This window comes from Tupaia chinensis, unplaced genomic scaffold (assembly GCF_000334495.1).
Source record: "Tupaia chinensis unplaced genomic scaffold, TupChi_1.0 Scaffold000527_1, whole genome shotgun sequence".
NCBI lineage: Eukaryota > Metazoa > Chordata > Mammalia > Scandentia > Tupaiidae > Tupaia > Tupaia belangeri.
The window spans coordinates 7,047,159-7,067,294 of record NW_006160040.1 but is presented as its reverse complement, the minus strand read 5'-3'; the positions used below and the strand labels follow the sequence as shown (position 1 = coordinate 7,067,294).

Here is a 20,136-nt window from a genome sequence, read left to right as displayed (position 1 = left end):
CGCACACACACGCGCCCGGCATGAGTTTTAAGCCACCGGGTCCGGGACACGAACCGCGGTCGACCACGTGGGAGTCCAGCGACATAGCCATTACGCTAACTGCTGGTTCCCTCCCTCGCTTGTTTGATTGATTTCTTTGGGTAAAGAGGAACGACTTAGCAACTAAAAGTCGGTTCTAACAAGCCTGGGCCAGCACCCCAGGTTTTGTGGGCTGTTTTGTTACATGTGCCACACACACTCTCCTACCAGGGACCCACAGCACGCATCAGCTTGTCACCGTTTGCCCTGCTACTTTGTTAAATCCTATCTGGCGACATGGCTCACTGGTCACCGTGTCCAGAGTCCCTCTGGTCAAGGTTGCACATGAAGGCCGGTTCTTCTCTACCTAATTGAATCAGTCTGGGAGGATCTACCGTGGCCAAAAGTCAATGCATTTTCTTCCCTGGCTGACAGCTTTGACCCCAGCCCAGCCCAAAAGTGATCAATTAAAAAAAGAAGAACAAGAAGTGGTGTCAGGTTTCTCTTGCTGCCTCTAAGAACCAAAAAAGAAGGGAGGGAAGGTGCTGGGTCCCAGTGACCAAAGTCTGAGAGGTCTGACTTGCTCAAGGTGAGCTTGTCCCCCCTTGCCCCTCGCAGTCCTGTCTGCAGGCATGTGGAAGGCTCTGCGGTCACTGGGTCAGAGGTTCACCCCTCCTGCATCGCCCCCCTCTTGGTAATGGGAAGAGGCGCACACTCCACCCCTGCACTGTGGAACTTAGGCCTGTGTGAATCCAAGCAGGTGAACTGTAACCCTTTAATTAACTCACTGGCCCTAAGCAGAGACTAGTGTCCTCAGCCCCCTTTCACGCGCTCTGAGAACTCCCGGACTGAGGACACCTACGTCATGGAGCAGCCATGGAGCAGCGGGCAGGGCAAGCAGTGTACCTAGAATTCTCCCTCAGCTAGTGGGTCCTGGCGCTTCCTCTGTGCATGCATATGCGACCACACCACTCTCCCTCTTCTGCCCTTCAGGCCAGTGCTCTCAGTGGGAATAATCTCAGATTGAAAATGCCTAGGTGAGACCGGCAGGTGGTGTGGTGGTTAAGACACTGGACTTCCACATGGCCAACCACAGTTCGAATCCCAGACCTGGTGACTTGAAACTTACGCTGGGCACGTGTGCACACATATATACCCAAAATCCCAGGAGGAAAAAGGATTGCAAGATGGCCATTGCCCCTGGGTGGTGATTTCTCACTTTCCATCTTACTGTCTCTCTCTGACTATCTCCAGCAAGTACTCTATAGCCAAAAAAAAAAAAAAACCACACATACCCTGTTGTGGTCTCGGTCATCCTACTGCAGGAAGATGTGCCTCCTGGTTTTCTTGAGAGCCAGCAAGGCGAATGCTCTTAGTGAGCTCCCGTTCCTTTCTGGGCCTCCCAACAGGCTTCCCTTCCCAGAGGACCTGCAGCTATGATGCTGTCTTAAGTAGACGAGGCTGGGCTCTCTTCCCTCCAGGTTGGGGACACCTACTAAGTAAAACCTCCAGTGTCTCTCTCTTTCTCAAGAGGGCCCTCTCCTGGCCAAGATCTTTCCTTCTTAATTCACAAATGAAGCAAGAGAACATACTGGGTTCGCTCTCTAGCTGGTGTATGGGAAGGGAGGCGATGTCGGAGTATAGAGAGAAAGAGAAGGCTGGAGATGCCTCGTGACAACTGTACCCTCACGGCACTGAGTCTGTGACTGCACGACTTTGGAATGGCCCATATCGTCACTTCTTTCTCTTTTTCCTTGCAGGGAAGGAGACTGGTGGGAGGCCCGCTCCCTGACAACTGGAGAGACAGGGTACATTCCCAGCAATTATGTGGCTCCAGTTGACTCTATCCAGGCAGAAGAGTACGTTTCGTTTTGGTTTTTTTCCACTTAACTACTTGCTTTTAAAAGTCAGTCACTACAATACAAAGGCATTCGCACTGGGCAGGAAGGAGGAGAAACTGGCTGGAGTGATGAAGAGTGGTAATGCTCTGTTTCCCAGGCCCAGGCCGGAGCCCCTGGTTTTTGCTGTGTCTGTGTAAGACCCGCAATGTTATTCACTTACGTGTTCTTTAAGCCTGCTCACTTAAAAAAAAAAAAAATGATGTTTATTTCAAGGGTATCCTAAATGAAAACCCAATGTACCTTGTCATAGATGGAAAGTAACTACAAAAACATGCTGACGTTCTAGCTAGAGCCTATGTTAGTGCCAACCCAAGGTTCTAAGCCTGCAGTCTGCCCTCTCAGCTGGGGGCAGGGGTGGCAAATAATTAATAAAGATTCCGTTTTTTCTCTTACTCTCCATGCCTCAGGTAAAAGTAGCTCACATCTGACAGGCCTTCAAAAAGTTCATGGCAAATGCACTCGGAAACTACTGTGAGTGGATTTAAAAAAAAAAAAAATGGCACCAAAACAAATTCACACTTGAAATCCATTTTCAGAAACTTTCTGGAGTCTTCTTGTAGACTGCATCCCATCATTTGGGAAATACTGTGATAATGATTTCAAAATTATCTTTTCGTTCGATTTGGGTCTCAGTAGGTCTTATTGATGGTCATTACTGACTAGTAGTTATTGACCCAAGTATTTTACTGGTGGGAGTTCAGGGAGGTAGCAGTAGGCTGAGGGGATCTAGAAGGACAACCGTTGTTCCTCATCCTGACCTGTAGGGATCTGGGAGCCCGTCCCTCACTTCTGAGCTGAGGAAGAGGGATACGGGCAGTGATCTTCCCCATGGGGAGTGTGGCCTTCTCCCTGCCGCTTGGGAACCTGCCTCCCCAGCTCAGCAGAGATGGTCTCTCCCTACCACGAGGGGAGTCGGGGAAAGTCTGTCACGAAGCCCAACCTTTGGCTCTGATATTTAATTTTGCTGTGGGTTTGTTTAAGTACTGCAAGGAGGATTAGACTACACACCCTCACCAAATCCCCAGTTGGATCAATTTCTTGTCTTTAATTCTCTTGTATTTCCTTTAAGATCTGTTTGTTTCCCACTCTCAGTCAGTGGTTCTGAGCTGCTTTTTTTTGCCTAGTATTCACTAGGCAAAAAATATATTTTATCATCGGTGGATAAAGGTGTTTGTATTGAATTTTTATTTTAGGGCAAGTGGGTGAACATCTTTGTGCTCTTTTAGAATAAACACCAAACCATACATCGCTTTGATTTAAGTAGGAACTTTCTGTATTTATGATGGTCATTTTTTAATACTTCATTTTTAAGAAATAGTTATTTTTCTTAAATAATCTTATGCTTTCACGTGTGTGACTGTCATTATCTTAAAATACTACTGTTTCAGTGCAGTCCATTGCTCTAACTGCTCCCTTTCCATCACTATTTTATACAGCATTTTAATCAGGTTATTGATACAAACCCGAAAGCCATTTCTCACACATGAGTGACATCATATTCTTACACCAACCAGTGCTAAACTAGGAATTAGCACCCATGTCGGTACCTCTAAAAGTCACAGAGGAGGTAACATGAGGTGTGTCTTTTCTTACCTTCAGTGAAACTGTCATTCATAAAAGAATTTGACAATGAACACATAATAACTGTGTTCAAGCACAATGAATAGAAATTTGTTTTAGAAGCTGGATCCTCCCACAGTTAGCTATGCTACAAATTATTCCTACCCTCAGATTGTAATGGAATGCTCCGGGGGGGGTTGGAGAACCCGCTGCTCATTCAGCACCTGGTGCTGAAATGTTAGCCGGGTGCCAGATGATGGCTAGGGCCTGAGAGTGCGGGAGGGAGCTACCAGACAAAGGACCAAGGGTTTGTGGTGGCTTGACGTGATGCCTCCTAACGTGGCACAGGAGGGGCCCTAATTGTCCAGGGGGAATATTAAAACGTGTACGACAGCCAGTCTTGTTTGAGGACACGCCCACTGTACACAGCTCTCTAAGGTGCACAGGAGCCCGTCCTTGCAGCTGTGCCAAAGAAAGGGTGTGATTCGGAGACGGATCACAGTCCAGGTGCCTGGCCAACACCTCTCCCTTGTCCAAGCGCTCATGCCTGCTAGAACAGCAGAGAAAACACAAGCATCCCAGGGCAGCAGGCAGCTCAAACTAGGGGTCATCTTGGGAATGTTTCTCAGAGAGCCTCTAGGTAGGAAGCTCCTGAGAATATCACATGCCTTTATTCTCTCTCCATTCTGACTTCCCTTAATGCTTGATTAATGATCTTTATATTCACTAAGACGGTGTTTTGTTATTTCCCAGGAGTTGTCATTATGCTCAGAAATCAAGGGTCTTTGAGACGAGCGTGGGAAGGGTCTCCTGCAGTTGCCATTTCAAAACAAGGTCTTAGATTTCCCTTTTTGTTCATGCAGGTGGCAGTTTTAATACAAACCAGCTCCTGTCATCTCTGAAGGGAAGGAAACAACCCACAAATCAAATCTGATTTTTGTTTTTTACGAGTGAAAGAGATGGATTAGGGATAGAATCAGGAAAAGATTGAAAAAGAACTGAATGAAGCTAGACATCTAAAGCGAGGGAAAGGTTAAGGGCAGAATTAGAGGTGAGGGGGCTTATGGGGGGAGAGCCTACACTCTTCCATGTTGAACATGATCATTATGAAGTTATTGGCTTTCCTTGATCTCGTTTCAAGGTGGTACTTCGGAAAACTTGGCCGAAAGGATGCCGAGCGACAACTTTTGTCCTTTGGAAACCCAAGAGGTACCTTTCTTATCCGCGAGAGTGAAACCACCAAAGGTAAGATAACGAGTTGTAGAAGTTGGCTTGTCATTCAGATCTGTGGATTAGTCAGAGAGGATGAAAGGCTTATCTCTAATGGACAAGGATTTTTAAACGGCACACAGCCTCCCCGCCTTGGGAGTGCAGTCCTGTTTTCGATTTTCCCCGCAGGCTCTCACACTGCACACAGCTCCAAAAGGACAACACAGGCTCAAAAAGCAAGACCTTCCTCCCAAAACGGGAGCTGAGGCAGCTTCCCTGCTCCTGGCGCACAAGAGCATAGCATTTTCCGAAGTCTTTAGAATTAGGCCTTTCTGAAACTCTTAGTTCCTCGAGCCTCAGACATACAGATTATTTTTGCTTTCCTTTTGTTTCTTTAATAACCAAGGACTTCCCTTCTCTTCCTCCGACTGTGCCCTTTTCATTATGTAGCAACTCATTAGAGCCCGCAAGAGGAGATAGGTCAAGGAAAAGAGAGTACCAGACGCTGGTTACTGTTCCTGTAAAAACGGTCATGATGCAAAAAACTGACGCTCACTTCTGGAGACATGGTCCGAGATAGCTTTCATACACACTGCCCTTATCTCCCACGAAACCCCACGGGGAACAGAGACGAGCGAAGCCAACTCAGCTACAAATCCTCGTCCTTCCCTTGATCCTGCCCTGGGGAGGTTGGGGCTATGCCATGTTAGACAACACAAGGGTACTGAAGAGAGTATGTTAGAAAAATCTGCAGGAAGCTTTCGGTCTCAAGGGCAAAATCCTATTATCGCTAATATCTTCTGACATTTGCAGGACAGCAAGAGGTTTCCTCTTCCTGTTCCTAAGCGGAGATGCTCTGTGTGTGTGTTTGTGTATGTGTGTGTGTGTGTGTGTGTGTGTGTGTGTGTGTGTGTGTTTCCTTGATAATTATTCATCAGCATGGCCAAGTAAATGAGACCTCAAACACAAATTAGTACTCAGAATGACTGAAACGGCGAATCCTTTGCATATTTACCAGGTGCCTATTCACTTTCTATCCGTGATTGGGACGATATGAAAGGAGACCATGTCAAACATTATAAAATCCGCAAACTTGACAATGGCGGATACTACATCACCACCCGGGCCCAGTTTGAAACACTTCAGCAGCTCGTACAGCATTACTCAGGTAACCTTCCTCCTAACAACCTGCTAGCCATGTGGACCTGGGGGAGGTGGGGAGTCACAGAGCAGGAGAAGGGAAGAGGTCTAACATTTCTACACAGTCACTCACGAGGTACCGTTCTCTGCCCCCTGAAAGCGGTGTTTGGGGCTTGCTTGAGTAGGTTCTATTGCTCCTGTTCCACAGGTTATTAGTTGGTTATGAGTTCCATATGTTTGTCAAAAGATTCTAAAACATTCTCGTTTTTCCAGTAGAAAGTAACAGGTCCAGTTTTTGGAAGATGTTTATTTTTTCGTCTTCATCTTAAAATCCCTGCGAGGTATCTTTTCCCGATTCACTGCGTTTTCTAATTCAGAAACTGTGGATGAAGAGGGAGCAGTTTCTGGGAGGGCACTTCTGCGGAAGCTCCCCCGGGAATATTGCGTTTCTACATCGGGTTACACAGAGCACGGCTGCAGGAGTGGCTGCGTATACCTACATTTCATTCTCATGACCAAGCAGATTTTGCTGTCCGTTTATCATGGCCCCCCTTCCACCAAAACTTATGTGTCTGAACTAGACTGAGACTTAAGTGACCACAGCTCCTAGATCCACTCCGTCTATTGTGTTAGCTTAAACTTTTTAAAATAGATCAGTCTCTGTCCTAACACCCAGATGTCACTATTATCTTGTTGCTTCTGGAAACATAAATATTAGGTGCTTAGGTGCACGGGTTGTACATTTTATAAAAGAATATGGTTTTATGTACAGTTGTTAAAATAATTGCTCTGTTTCCTAGACTAGCAAGAATGTCGTGCTATATAGTAGGTTGTCGGAAAAGTCATGATGTATTTTTCTTTTTTTCTATGCAAAAATGCATCTTGGGGCCGGCAGGTAGTGTGGGGGTTAGGGGGTTGGACTCCCACATGGCTGATGGTGGTTCAAGTCTCAGACCTGGCAGCTTACTTTCAGGCACTCACTCTCTCTGTGTCTCTCTCTGGTGAGCATATATACCCTATGGCAAATTTAAAAATTAAATAAAATTAAATAATAAATAATAAAATTAAATCAATAATTTTTAATATGCATCATGACTTTTCCGACAACCCAGTAGTACACCGGTGATACAGATCCAGATATACATGCACACGTGTAGATCTAGGTCCCATTTATCCCAGTAGTTCCTGTGTGACCTACATATACATTTTGTATTGTTCTTCGGGACAATGATAAGACTCCACAACAGGCATCTATTGTTGCTCTCAACACAGTCATTGCAAAAAATGTGTGCATAATTTTTTAGCACCAAAATATCCAATCTTCTGAAAATTACAATAAAAATAGCTATATATATATGCACTAGTCCTAGGCACTAATACAAAGCTTTTTAAAATTAACAGGACTTGGAGTACCCATTGATCAGAGCATGGGTTAACTTGGTTTGTGTGGATTCCAGTGAGATATTTGGGCGAAATAGAGCAGAATATCTCCTTAGCTTGCGTGATGTACTCAGACTAGGTGCCTACGTGTCGTAAGGATTTTTCAAATGCTGAAACGTATTTCATTCCAGTCAAATCTCAGCAGGATCCCCAGGGTTTGGATCATTTAAAAATATTGTGTTGGAAAGGGCACCTTAATAACATCATAAAGCTGGAAGGAGAGAAGGGATATGAGGAACAATAGGCATTTTTTAATCTCAGGGAAAAAAAATCCATCTCAAGTTAGATTTGTTTTTATATTGGCTTTTCCTCTTCCCTCTTTCTCTCTCACACACCATAAAATGCCTTTGAAATATTGACACATAAATAATGTCCTGCCTAAACACCTCGGAACCTGATTTCATCCAAAAGAAAGGAGGAAGTAACTTGCAGCCAGCTAGCTCCCAGAGAAACGGCAGCAGCGCTGTGTCGGCTTTTCCTGTCCCAGCGGGCTCCCAGGAAGTGGGGAGCTCTGTCTACTTGCAAGCCCGCCTCTGTAGCTTTTGTCACTTCTCCGATTTCTCATTGTTACCCTTTCTCACCTGGCTGATTTTCAAATTGTCATGTAGTCAATTTCCCCTTACCACCACTAGATTCTAAAAGGTATAGTCTTTGAAAAGAAAGAAAGAAAGAAAGAAAGAAAGAAAGAAAGAAAGAAAGAAAGAAAGAAAGAAAGAAAGAAAGAAAGAGGAAGGAAGGAAGGAAGGAAGGAAGGAAGGAAGGAAGGAAGGAAGGAAGGAAGGAAGGAAGGGAGAACCCTCCCAGGGATAACTACTTTTTCCTTCCTCTTTCATAAGGAACAGCATTCTTTCACATCCTGAGTTCCCATGAACTTCAGTTTCCATTCTTTCTCCTTTCAAACCGGACTCCGAAATTATACATCGAAGACAGTTTTAAAGGTTTTATTTTTTTCCCTAAGTGGAAAATATCAAACAAGAAGTATAAGAGTACCTGACGGGTAGAATAGAGTCAGCTAAAACGCCAAAGAAATCACTAGAGAAATGTGATCTCTTCTCCCCCCACCTTCCCCCATAACCTCAGCCTTACTAGTTTGTAGCAGTCCAATGTCCCATAGAAGAATCTTGTACTGGGACCAGCAGTTGGCATAATGGCTATATCGCTGGACTCCCATGTAGTCGACTGCAGTTCAAGTCCCGGACCCGGTGGCTTAAAGTCACACTGGGCACAGGTGCGTGCGCGCCCAAGATCCCGAGAGGAGAATGGAGGAGAAGGGATTGCGGCGTGGCCATCCCCCCTGGGGGGTGATTTCTCGCTCTCTGTCTCTCTGTCTCTCTATCTCTCTCTATCTTTCTGGCGAATGCACGCACCCTATAGACAAAACCTTATATATATATATATATATATATCCAATAGAATATTATCCAGCCTTGAAAATAAAATTCTGCATACCAGCTTCATAGCCTAATGTTTAAAGATCAGAGTTCCAGGGGGACCAGCAGTTAGTGTAATGGCTATGTCACTGAACTCCCATGTAGTCGTCTGCGGTTTGTGTCCCAGACTCGGTGGCTTAAACTCATGCTGGGTGCATATGCATGTGTGCCCAAGATCCCGCGAGGAGAATGGAGAAGAAGGGATTGTGGCATTGCCATCCCCCCAGGAGGTGATTTCTTGCTTTCTGTCTGGTGAGTGCACACACCCTATAGCAAAAAACTCTTCAAAAAAAAAAAATCAGAGTTCCACATAAGTGACCATGATTTGAATCCCATTTTTGTTGGCTTAAAAACCACACTATGTATATGTGTGTGCATTCCTGAAATCTTGACAGAATGGAGAAACGGAGAAGGGATTGAAACATGATGAAGATATATAAAGGAATCCAGTACTGAAGTTATCATTTAAAATATATTAATAACAGAGAGGTCCCCAGTCCTCTGGGTAATCTAGGTATTACGGGGGGGTGGGGGGGGGCAGCCATGTTGACATTCTATAGTCTTAATGGACTTTTCAATACCAATGAAGATATTGTCAGTATTCCAGAAGACATGTCATGAGCACATTGAGCTGAAAACATACCTCCTATTTAGTGAGTACAGAAGCTGAAACTGTCTGTCTGTATCCGTGTATAGACTGTCTCCTGGCTGGGGTGTGGAGAGCCCACATTTACAGTGCGCTCCAGTCTACCTCTAAGTAGATGGTTCAGTGCATGTCATCTCACCTCCCAAGAGGGGTGCGCCTCTGCTCACGTAGCACTGCGGGAGCCCGCCGTGCTCTGACTCGTGTGTTCGCACCTGTGCGTGCTGTTACATGTGTTCTGCTCTTCTCTCCCTCTCCTGCCGCTGCCCCGCTCCATCAGAGAGAGCCGCAGGTCTCTGCTGTCGCCTCGTAGTTCCCTGCCACAAGGGGATGCCAAGGCTTACCGATCTGTCTGTCAAAACCAAAGATGTCTGGGAAATCCCTCGAGAATCCCTGCAGTTGATCAAGAGGCTGGGAAATGGGCAGTTTGGGGAAGTATGGATGGGTATGCCAAGATTTAATTTCTCTACTACAGTATTATTAGCTTCTCGTTTGGGAAACATCAAAGATGGAAGGTGAACAGGAAGACATTATAACTGGGAAGGAAATTTGAATTACTCGTCATAGGGAATAATCATTTCAATTTGGATTTCAAAATTCTTTTCAAGTTTCTAAAAAAGAGGTACCAAGTGGGCAAAGCTGATGGATGGCTCAAGTTGTACGACGTGAGCCTCGGTTCCTGAACCGGTAAATGGTACAAGGAATGTTCCAGCCTGCATCAAATGCCTTGCCCTTCATTTCCAATTGCAAATATTTATTGAAAGTGGTTCTAAGAGCAAGTCACCTTCCATCTTTCTTAGTGCATGCATGATTATGGATTGTAAGGACTGTGTTTTCTTTATTAATTCCCTTTCCTGTAGAGAAAGCTGATGGTTTGTGTTTTAACTTAACTGTGATTGCATCAAGTTGTACCCCACAAACTTCTGGATTGGCTAAAGATGCTTGGGAAGTTGCACGTGCTTCGTTGTTTCTGGAGAAGAAGCTGGGTCAGGGGTGTTTCGCTGAAGTGTGGCTTGGTAAGGCAGAGGGCACTTTTTGTTTTGGCTGTGTGTCAAAGCCGAGTAAAAGGATGCTTTTGAACAAAAGCACATGCATAGCTATTGGGCAAAGACATCATCTGGACTAGATGAACACAGGCCATGCGGATTTTCAGAACATGGTGCTGATGCCTCCTGTGTTCATGCATCGTACTTCCTGTAGTTAACTAAGGTAACCAATGACTGCAGGACAGGAAACCGATGCTTTGTGAGCTGAATGTTTCCTCTGCCTAAGAAATGAGAAGGTAAGATATTGTCTGTGGCACTTGGAGAGAAAGACTATGGCTTTTTGCTCCATGAGCCTGGATTTGAATTCTTACTAGCTAATTAACCATGAGCACAGGCCTTCTTCAACCTTTCTGAGCCTCAGTTTTCTCATCTGTAAAAGTGGAGTGATACCTGCTTCCGAGATTTGTTTTGAGGATTACATGGGGTGACATTTAAAGTTCCTTACAGAAAGTAACTGTTCAGTGGACAAGAACATTCCTCTTTATCCAGTTATTATTGATAAGACCAACTGCACCAAGTCCTAGAAATCGCTTTTATAACCCGTTTGGGTCACTCGCAATTTTGCCTAAAGATAATCCATGATCTTTGGCCCTACCCAAAAAATCTGTCAGTAAGATAACATTGATGCTTATGGAATCTTTCTTCCTTCTTCCCTAGAGTCCATTAAAAACAATATATATGTAGCGGCAACAGGTGGCATGGTGGTTAAAGCGCTGGACTCCCACATGGCCAGCTGCAGTTCAAGTCCCAGACCCAGTGGCTTAAAAATCATGCCAGGCGTGTGCATATGCATGTGTGTGTGTGTGTGTGTGTGTGTGCCCAAAATCCTGAGAAGAGAATGGAGGAGGGATTATGATGTGGCCATCCCCTTTGGGGGATGATTTCTTACTTTCCCTCTCTCTGTCTCCAGTGAGAGCGTACACCTATAGCAAAAACCTAAAAAAAAATTTTAATTTAAAATTTTAAAATTTTAAAAATCAGTACATAAATATATACACACAAACACACACATACATATACATATGTGTGTGTGTGTGTATATATATGTGTGTGTGTGTGTGTGTGTGTGTGTGTGTGTGTACCTGCTGCCCTGTAAGTGATAGAGAGATAGGATAGACAGATAGATAGATAGAGATAAGGAAGAAAAGAAGGAAGAAAGGAAAGAAAACAGGCAGACACACACAAACACACACACACACTAGCTATTATGATAAGGAATCCACATTAGTAGGTCCATTTCTCTCTGGCCTTTATCTAGATTATAAAATACATTTATATGACCAATTTTTCCTTAGCCACCCAATTTGCAATTGAAGTTGTGGGTCCTAAGGATTTTTATCAATTCACCCCCCCATACATACACAACTAAGAATTGTACCCGTAGGGACCAGCAGTTAGCGTAATGGCTATGTCGTTGAACTCCCAAGTAGTCGACCGTGGTTCTAGTCCCGGACCCGGTGGCTTAAACTCATGCCGGGCGCATGTGCATGCGTGCCCAAGATCCGAGAGGAAAATGGAGGAGAAGGGATTGTGGCATGGCCATCCCCCCTGGGGGGTGATTTCTCTCTTTCTATCTCTCTGCCTCTCTCTGTCTTTCTAGCGAGCACACACGCCCTATAGCAAAAACCTCTCCAAAAAAAAAAAAAAAAAATTGCACCCCTAACTGAATATTTGTTTTCAAACTTGGTAATCACCAACTTTAAGTCATGCTATTAAGATTATGTTTACTTACCATTAAGATTATGTTTTACCTAATGCAAAACAACATGTCCATCAGAATTGGGATGGATGCCTATATAATAAATCAAATTGAATGATGAGAGGGAAATCTTGCTATGTAAAGTTTTTGGATACTAGCACTTAAAGAGCAAAGATCACAGGACCACCAGATGGCGTAATGGCTATGTCACTGGACTCCCATGTAGTTGACCACAGTTTAAGTCCTGGACATGGAGGTTTAAAACTTATGCCAGGCGCATGTGCATGCGTGCCCAAAATCCTAAGAGGAGAATGGAAGAGAAGGGATTGCAGCGTGGTGATCCCCCTTGGGGGGTGATTTTTCACTTGCTGTCTCTCCAGCGAGTGCATATGTCCTGTAATGAAAATCTCTCTAAAAACAAAAGGCAAAGGTCACTTAATGCTTAATGGACAGATGTTCTAGAGATTTCAGTGACTCCTTTAAGCCCCTGTTCTTTCATAATTTATATTTTTGAAGGTTACATGTTATAATTACATGAACCCACTGCATTTATGCTTTGAAAATTCATTTTGTACCCCACAAAGATAAACAACAATTAAATAAGAAATTATAAAATAAAACAAAACAGAAAAAATTTTATGAACCATGTTATTAACAGGATAACAGTAATTTCTCCAATTTACAGAATTTGTAAGTTCTAAAATCAGTTATTATATTAATTATAAAAATAAATTTTAATTTAAACCAGTCTTCTTTTCAGATAGAAAAATGACTTAATCTAAACGAGGCAAGTTTTTTTTTTTCCCTTTGTAAGTTGTTCTTCAAAGCCATAGTATTAATAAAGGGCTATACATAGAAACTAGTGTTTTATTTTGTTTTGTTTTTAATTCGGAAGCTGAGGGACACTCAAAAGATAATCCAGTTCCATTCCTACATTTTGCAGATGAGGAAACCAATGGTTTTGGATCTACTAATTTTTGTTAACATGTTATGTGTAAATATTTCTGTTCCCTCCCAGCTGCTGTCTAACTTTCCCAGTCTTTCTGATAGAAGCCATTTCTCTTGTTGTGGCTGACCATCAGTAAACCTGGAAATTTTCCTTTTCTGGCTGAAGTATTGGCAAGTAGACCTCGTGTCCTTTGCCAGTACTTCTCAGAAGGCTTCACTGTTCAAGGATTCAGCCAAGTAATCCCTCCACTACAGACAATTGGAAGTTTAGAAGTCATTGTCAAACATTCTCAGTCTGTCGCCATGTTTTTTCTTTTAATGGCATACCCCATAAAATGGAATGTAAATCACCTAATTTCTTCTGTGCTCCCTCTTCTAACTAAGGGATTGCTGTTGAGTGAGTAACCCCTGGACTTTTATCACTGTAAACAAAGGACCAGGGGTGAGCAGGTGGTGTAGTGATTGAGGCACTGGACTCCCACATGGCTGACCACAGGTTGAGTCCCAAACCCAGCAGCTCAAAGGTCACACCGGGTGCGTGTGCATGCCCAAAACCCTAGGAGGAGAATGAAGAAGGGATTGCAGTGTGGTCGCCCACCTGGGGAGTGATTTCTCACTTTCCCTCTCATAGTCTCTCTCTCTCTCTCAAGCACACAAGGCCAATGGCAAAAACCTTTTAAAAAATAATTGTGAAAATAAGAAGAAAGAAATAAACAAAGGGCCAGAGCTTTTGGCATAAATTTATAATAGCATGACTGAGCCAGGAAAATAGAGTGGCATATAATATTTCAACATAAGAAAAAAATTAACTAGTCATAGCCATAAGTAAACATATTTTTTCCCCATTGAAAGACTTAACTGAATCCTTGCAATTGACTGCCTTTGTTTAAAAAAAAAAAATGTTAAGTTCTTTAAGCTTAAAGTCTAACTTTGTATGTATATCTACTGGTCAAAATGCTTTTCCATCAAAACAGGATCTTTGGTTTGACTTCATGTTGTGGGATGCTTGTAGGTACCTGGAATGGAAACACAAAAGTAGCCATAAAGACCCTTAAACCAGGCACAATGTCCCCCGAATCCTTCCTCGAGGAAGCACAGATCATGAAGAAGTTGAAGCATGACAAGTTGGTCCAGCTCTACGCAGTGGTGTCGGAGGAACCCATCTACATCGTCACGGAGTATATGAATAAAGGTCAGGACAAGCCCCGCCCCTCTCCACCTCGCCGCTACCTAAAGGAGTTGTGCTGGGCAAAGAAGTGTAGCTGCCTTCTTGCTTTTCTCCCCACTTTCTCGTGAGTCAACTGTTCCCCTCCAGGAAGCACCAGTTAATGTGCTCACTAATGAGAACATTTTTAAAACAGAACTAACATTGAGCTTGTCCCCCAAATCCTTGTTAACTCTGCTACCTTTTTCATGTTGCCCGTGGCAGGAATTCAAGCTCCTCTCCATAATTAAAGTGTTTATTTTTAATATCAGAGTGGAACACAGGGCTGTAATAGTTTGCTGTTATTTTGAGAGCAGCAGCTCTTGTTAAATTTTCTCCTTTTTTGCAGGGCTAAACAATTCAGATCAGGCACTGGTTTCTGGACTGAGTTTAGTCTCCATCATTTCATCATTTTTTCCCTCAGCCCTCTTTTTGAACGTCAGATGAATAAATGACATGCTTTCGAAGCATATAGTTTATTCTCATTCTTCTTCTCACTCTCCTCTCTCTCTCTCTCTCTCTCTCTCTCCCTCTCTCTCTCTCTCTCTCTCTCTCTCTTTTTGTCTTTCTAATCAAACCAATATTGTTGGGGCCAAAGGCGGCTTTGTTTTGGAAAAATAGATGAACTAAACAAATGAACAGAAAAGCCTTAAAAGGCAACACACTACATATCAGAGGACACCAGGGTAATACCTCTTCTTGAGTACTTTCTTCTGAAATATAACTGGAATTTTTCCTGGTAGATTGTCCTTTGGATCCAGGGTTATTTTGTAAATAACTTTGTGATTAAAGCATTAAAAAGTCACCGATGACCATCATGAGCCTCCAGCTCCTGAAAGGGATTATTTCTACCTTGCTGTTAGTTGGAGCCTCCTCGGGATGTGCTAGGAGAGTGACTCTCAAGCTCTAGGGGTTTTGTTCCAGATATCTGACTTAAGGCATGGCTGGCTTGTGAGCTAATTAGGCTGCCCAACCCATATTCCTCAGACATTTTTTTCTGGTTTTAAAATCTGAATGAGCTGGGTCAGTGATTCTTATACTTTTCCTTGTATTAGAATCACCTGCAGGGGTGTTTTGTTTTGGGTTTTGTTTTTTATTTTTTAGATTTTTGCCATAGGGCACATTTGCTCACTGGAGAAAGAGAGAGACACTTTTTTGGGAAAGAGAGGAATCTCCCCAACACACCCCAAGGGAGGATGACCACACTGCAATCCCTTCTCCATTCTCCTCTCAGGATTTTACTCACAGACGCACACACGCACCCAGTACAATTATAAGCCTGAGAGCTCAAATTGCAGTCAACCATATGGGAGTCCAGCTTCTTAACCCCGTGCCACTTGCTGGCCCCTACAGGGCTTCTTAAAACACAGGGTTCTGGAGCCAGCAGGTGGCGTGGTGGTTAAAAGCGCTAGATTCCCACATGGCCAACAGCAGTTCAAGTCCTGGACCTGGTGGCTTGCTTTCTCGCTTTCCCTTTCTCTCTGTACCTGTCTGATCAAATGATAATAACAAATGGAATTTTAAAATAATTATAAAAACAAATAGACAAAAAAAAAAAAAAACAGGGTTCAGGGGGCCAGCAGGTGGTATAGTGGTTATGACACTGAACTCCCACGTGACCAACCATGGTTAGAGCCCTGGACTCTGTGGCTTAAAACTTAGCAGGTAGGGACCAGCAGTTAGCATAATGACTATGTCGCTAGACTCCCATGTAGTTGACCGCGGTTCACGTCCCGGACCCAGTGGCTTAAAACACACCAGGCGCATGTGCGTGTGTGCCCAAGTTCCTGAGAGGAGAATGGAGGAGAAGGGATTGCGGCATAGCCATCTCCCCTGGGGGGTGATTTCTCACTTTCTCTCTCTCTGTCTCTCTCTGTCTGTCTGGCGAGCACACACGCCCTATAGCAAAAACCTCTCCAAAAAAAAGAAAAAAAAAAAAAAACTTCGCAGGTACATGTGCGTGCATGCCCCAAATCCCAGGAGATAAAAGGAGAAGGGGTTGTGGTGTGGCCTTCCCCCATGGAGGGTGAGTTCTCACCCTCCCTCTCACTGTCTCTCTCTTCTCTAGAAAACGCACATGCCTTATGACAAAGACCTAAAAAAAATTTTTTTTTAATTAAATAAATTAAAAAACAGGGTTCTGAGCCCAATCTCCAGAGTGTCTGATTCAGTAGATCTGGGATAGGACTCAAGAATTTGCATTTCTGGCAAGTTCCTTGTGATGCCATTGCTGCTGGCCCCAGAATCACATTTGCCCTGTGGAGAGGTTTGTGTGTTCCCCACACCACTCCTTTGTGCAAGGCTAATTGGGGAAAGAGATCGAAGTAAGGCCATTCTTCACATGCTCTTCTTTATGATATAAAGGGAGATTGAGTTCTATTTCTTCCAGTCTTATCAAATTTTTACTGTTGTTCTTACAAATGCTGTCAATACTATTTATTTTTTAAAAAGCGAGTCTTTCTTAATGCATAGACCTTTTTTACCTTGGTTTTTTTTTTTTTTTTTTAAGAGAGATTTTTGCTATAGGGCACATGTACTCGCCAGACAAAGACAGAGAGACAGAAAGCAAGAACTCACCTGCCAAGGGGGATGGCCATGCCACAATCCCATCTCCTCCATTCTCTTCTTATGATCTTGGGCACATGTGCCTGCTGTGTTTTAAGCCACCGGGTCCTGAACTCAAACTGTGGTTGACTACGTGGGAATCCAGCAACGTAAGCATTACATCTGCGGGTCCTCTGCCCTGGTGTGTAATACAAACTTTTCTCTTTTTTTTTCGTTGATGGCATTGCTCTATTCAACTACTGGGTAGCCAGAAAAGTCATGACATGTTTTTCTGTTTTTCTTTGCAAAAATGCATCATGACTTTTCAGACAACTGAATACATCATTAGTTCTAATGAGAAAACCAAACGCATCCCTCTTTCGGGAATGTTTATCTTTCAAAGTAAATTGAAATGGTTTTATGTTTTGCTCATAGGAAGTTTACTTGATTTCTTAAAAGATGGAGAAGGAAGAGCTCTGAAATTACCAAATCTTGTGGACATGGCAGCACAGGTAGGCCTTGCGGTACCTCGATTATGCAGTACATTTTAGAAATGTGAGCACGTGGTGTAACCGTGTGTGTCCTGTCCCCTGGTGGTCCAGGTTGCTGCAGGAATGGCTTACATCGAGCGCATGAATTATATCCACCGAGATCTGCGGTCAGCAAACATCCTAGTGGGGAACGGACTCATTTGCAAGATTGCAGACTTTGGATTGGCCCGACTGATCGAAGACAATGAGTACACAGCAAGACAAGGTGGGCATTGGAACGACAATGGTTCATGGAGACATCCATGAGAACAGTCTCGTACACACAACCCTTCCTTCCTCCTTACCTTCCCTCCCCCAGGAAATATCTGCAGCATCACTCTCCAGCTGGGCCTGTGACCCTTGATTGGCAGAAATGTGACAGCTCTGCAGGTGGGAGGCTGTAGGGGCTTAGTCGATGGCTGGATGGCTGAGCTGTGGCTTTGCAGTGAGTGGGTATCTGTGCTGTGGCCCTCCTGGCTCATGTTGCTCTCACAGCATCCAGGCCTGGGGTTCTCTGCTTTTGGAGAAAGAGGGCTGTGGAGTCCTAGAGATTGGTCATAGTCTCAGCAGAAAACAGAAGGCACCCTCAACTCAAAGAACTTAATAGAAGTGGGGTTTTTTTGTTTGTTTGTTTGTTTTTACGAAGGTATGGGCAGTATCTCAGAGCTAGTAACAGTAAAGAAATGAAGGCCTGAAAGGCCAGGGAGCAGGGAGTGATCACCTGAATTCAGAATGTGCCACTGTGCAAGAGGGCCTGCTCTGGGGAGAGAGGCAGGGGGAGGGATCTGAGGGATTGATATCCCCTCGCAACGTTCAGCCTGCTTCCAGGTCTCTTGCCAGACTCTGCTGGGAGCCAGAGGTCAAAGGAACCTGCAGGTGAGTCCTTATGGATCCAGAGCAGGACTAGGAGGTTGAAGAAGGGATCTAGAGGGACCGTGGGAGACAACAGCACAGTGTCTTGAAAAGTTCCACCTCCTGTAATCATCCTTCTCCAGCCCATTTCCAGCAAAAATTCATAGAAATTAGCCTTTAGGTAAAATACATCCCACACCAACAGCGACTCCAATGGGGCAGCTTTTCAAGTACTGTTAGATCACTAGATTCCAGGAAGGAGTTCCCAGGGATGTTTTTCTGTCCTCCCCAATTTTCTGATAGTGGTCACCAGGTAAATGCAGTAAGTGTGCAGTTTGCAATTGAATATAGACTCCTTGGGTAGAATATAATGCTTATAACAGGAAGGAGGCAGTGACTTTAATTGTTGTTTTTTAACTAAAGCCTAGTCATGCCACGTAAGACCAAGCAGTGGCTGGAATATGTATTACAGGGTGGCGCTTTCACCAAATTTCATAATGCCCATAGCTATAGTTCTTCTTTTCCTTCTCCTCCTCCTCCTTTCCCCCTTCTCCTTTTGATTCTTTCATTCCATGCCAATCCTTTCCTCCTTTTATTTGACTCTGAGAGTGGAAACATCCTCAGCAGTCTCAAGAAGTGGGAGAAAATGTAAAACTAAGACCCTGGCTGGCACAGATACCGTCCAAGTGCTGCAGTACGTGTCGGTCAGACAGCAAGGCTATTTGAATTTCCCCAACACGTGGCAGTTCTTGTCCTGGAGCCAAATGCCCACACAGCAAGCATGCCTGTGCATCACACACACACGCACACGCACGCACACACACGCACGCACATGCCAGTGCTGGGCCAGATGGCGTGCCTTATCTCTAATCAAAAGCACACAGCGGTTTGATTGGCAGTGGCAATCCAGACAGGAACGGGACGTGATTTTTGAGGCCAGGTGTGCTGAGAGGGGCTGAGTGGCCTGGGTGTGAGACCTGGTCCTGCTGGGAGTTTACCCTGAGGCACGCCTGTCAGACCCAGAAGGAGAGTGGGCGAAGGTTGTGAGACGTGAATACGTGATGTAGGGGAGAGCCGGAATGGAGTCGCAGATGCCCCCTTTCTGTGTGTGAGTAGTCTGCCTGTGGAGCAGTTTGGGATTTGTTTTTCCTGGACTTCAGGCTCTGCAGAGTTTGTGGTTACCGCCCCTGATAGATGGGATAAATGAGAAGGTCACAGGGCCAGGCGGGCAGCAGATGCTGGCAGGGAGCTGTGAAAGGGCCAGGTATTTATCCGTGCACCCTTCATGGGCGCGGGGCGGTGGCCCTGGGTGATGCACACCCCTCGCTGGGCTGCCACCTTCAGCCCCAGCCATCTGGCCTCCCACCCCACTCTGTGTCCTGCCAGTCCCTACGCCGTGTCCTCACCTCCACCATCACACCCCGGTGCTGTCCGGACTCCTTCCGAGGACCAATGTCCTTTGTCCTGCGTTCCTTCATTTCCAAACAGAGTGTCCCATTCTTTTTTCTTAAACCTTTTTTTCTTCTTTCTTCCCTTTTCCAAACATCCTTAAATCCATGCCAGACCCTGAAAGAGATAAATAAGGAGGAGTGAATACACTGAAGAACTGAACTGGGCGTGGGGACGCACGCGTCTGTGGGGTCCCAAGATGTCCAATGAGGATACAAGAAAATGCCATCCTAAAACAAAGGGGAAGGAAGCGGCAGGGCACGTGGAGGCTACCTTTCAAGTGCCAGGCCTGAGAAGGGGCATGTGAGGATCAAATAAAAAGGTGAATAGCAATAAACTCAGCGGCATTCAGTAACTCCTACAAAGTCACATGGCTAGTGAAGTGGCAGAGCCAGGATTTGAACCCAGGTGGGGGGTGGGGGTGGGGCTAATGCCTCTCCCTTTAAGCTATGCCAACCATCCTCATCAAAACAATGACTGAAGTAACAAAAAGACATGGGGAAACCATGATGGCACAGCAGGA

General features: G+C 44.6%; 1 protein-coding gene across 4 annotated transcripts in view; it reads left to right on the top strand.

Annotated features, from left to right (window-relative positions):
- FYN (FYN proto-oncogene, Src family tyrosine kinase) overlaps positions 1-20,136 on the top strand; it is a 251,644-nt gene that overhangs the window by 168,494 nt on the left and 63,014 nt on the right. For 3 of the 4 annotated variants that reach the window (XM_006157007.2, XM_027775145.1, XM_006157008.2), the window contains exons 5-11: positions 1,779-1,877; positions 4,621-4,724; positions 5,707-5,856; positions 9,622-9,786; positions 14,047-14,226; positions 17,218-17,294; positions 17,385-17,538. In XM_006157007.2, coding sequence (XP_006157069.1) covers positions 1,779-1,877; positions 4,621-4,724; positions 5,707-5,856; positions 9,622-9,786; positions 14,047-14,226; positions 17,218-17,294; positions 17,385-17,538 — 929 coding nt within the window. Of the gene's footprint in view, positions 1-1,778; positions 1,878-4,620; positions 4,725-5,706; positions 5,857-9,621; positions 9,787-10,201; positions 10,358-14,046; positions 14,227-17,217; positions 17,295-17,384; positions 17,539-20,136 lie in introns of all 4 variants that reach the window. The other variant, XM_014591037.2, reaches the window with a different exon arrangement.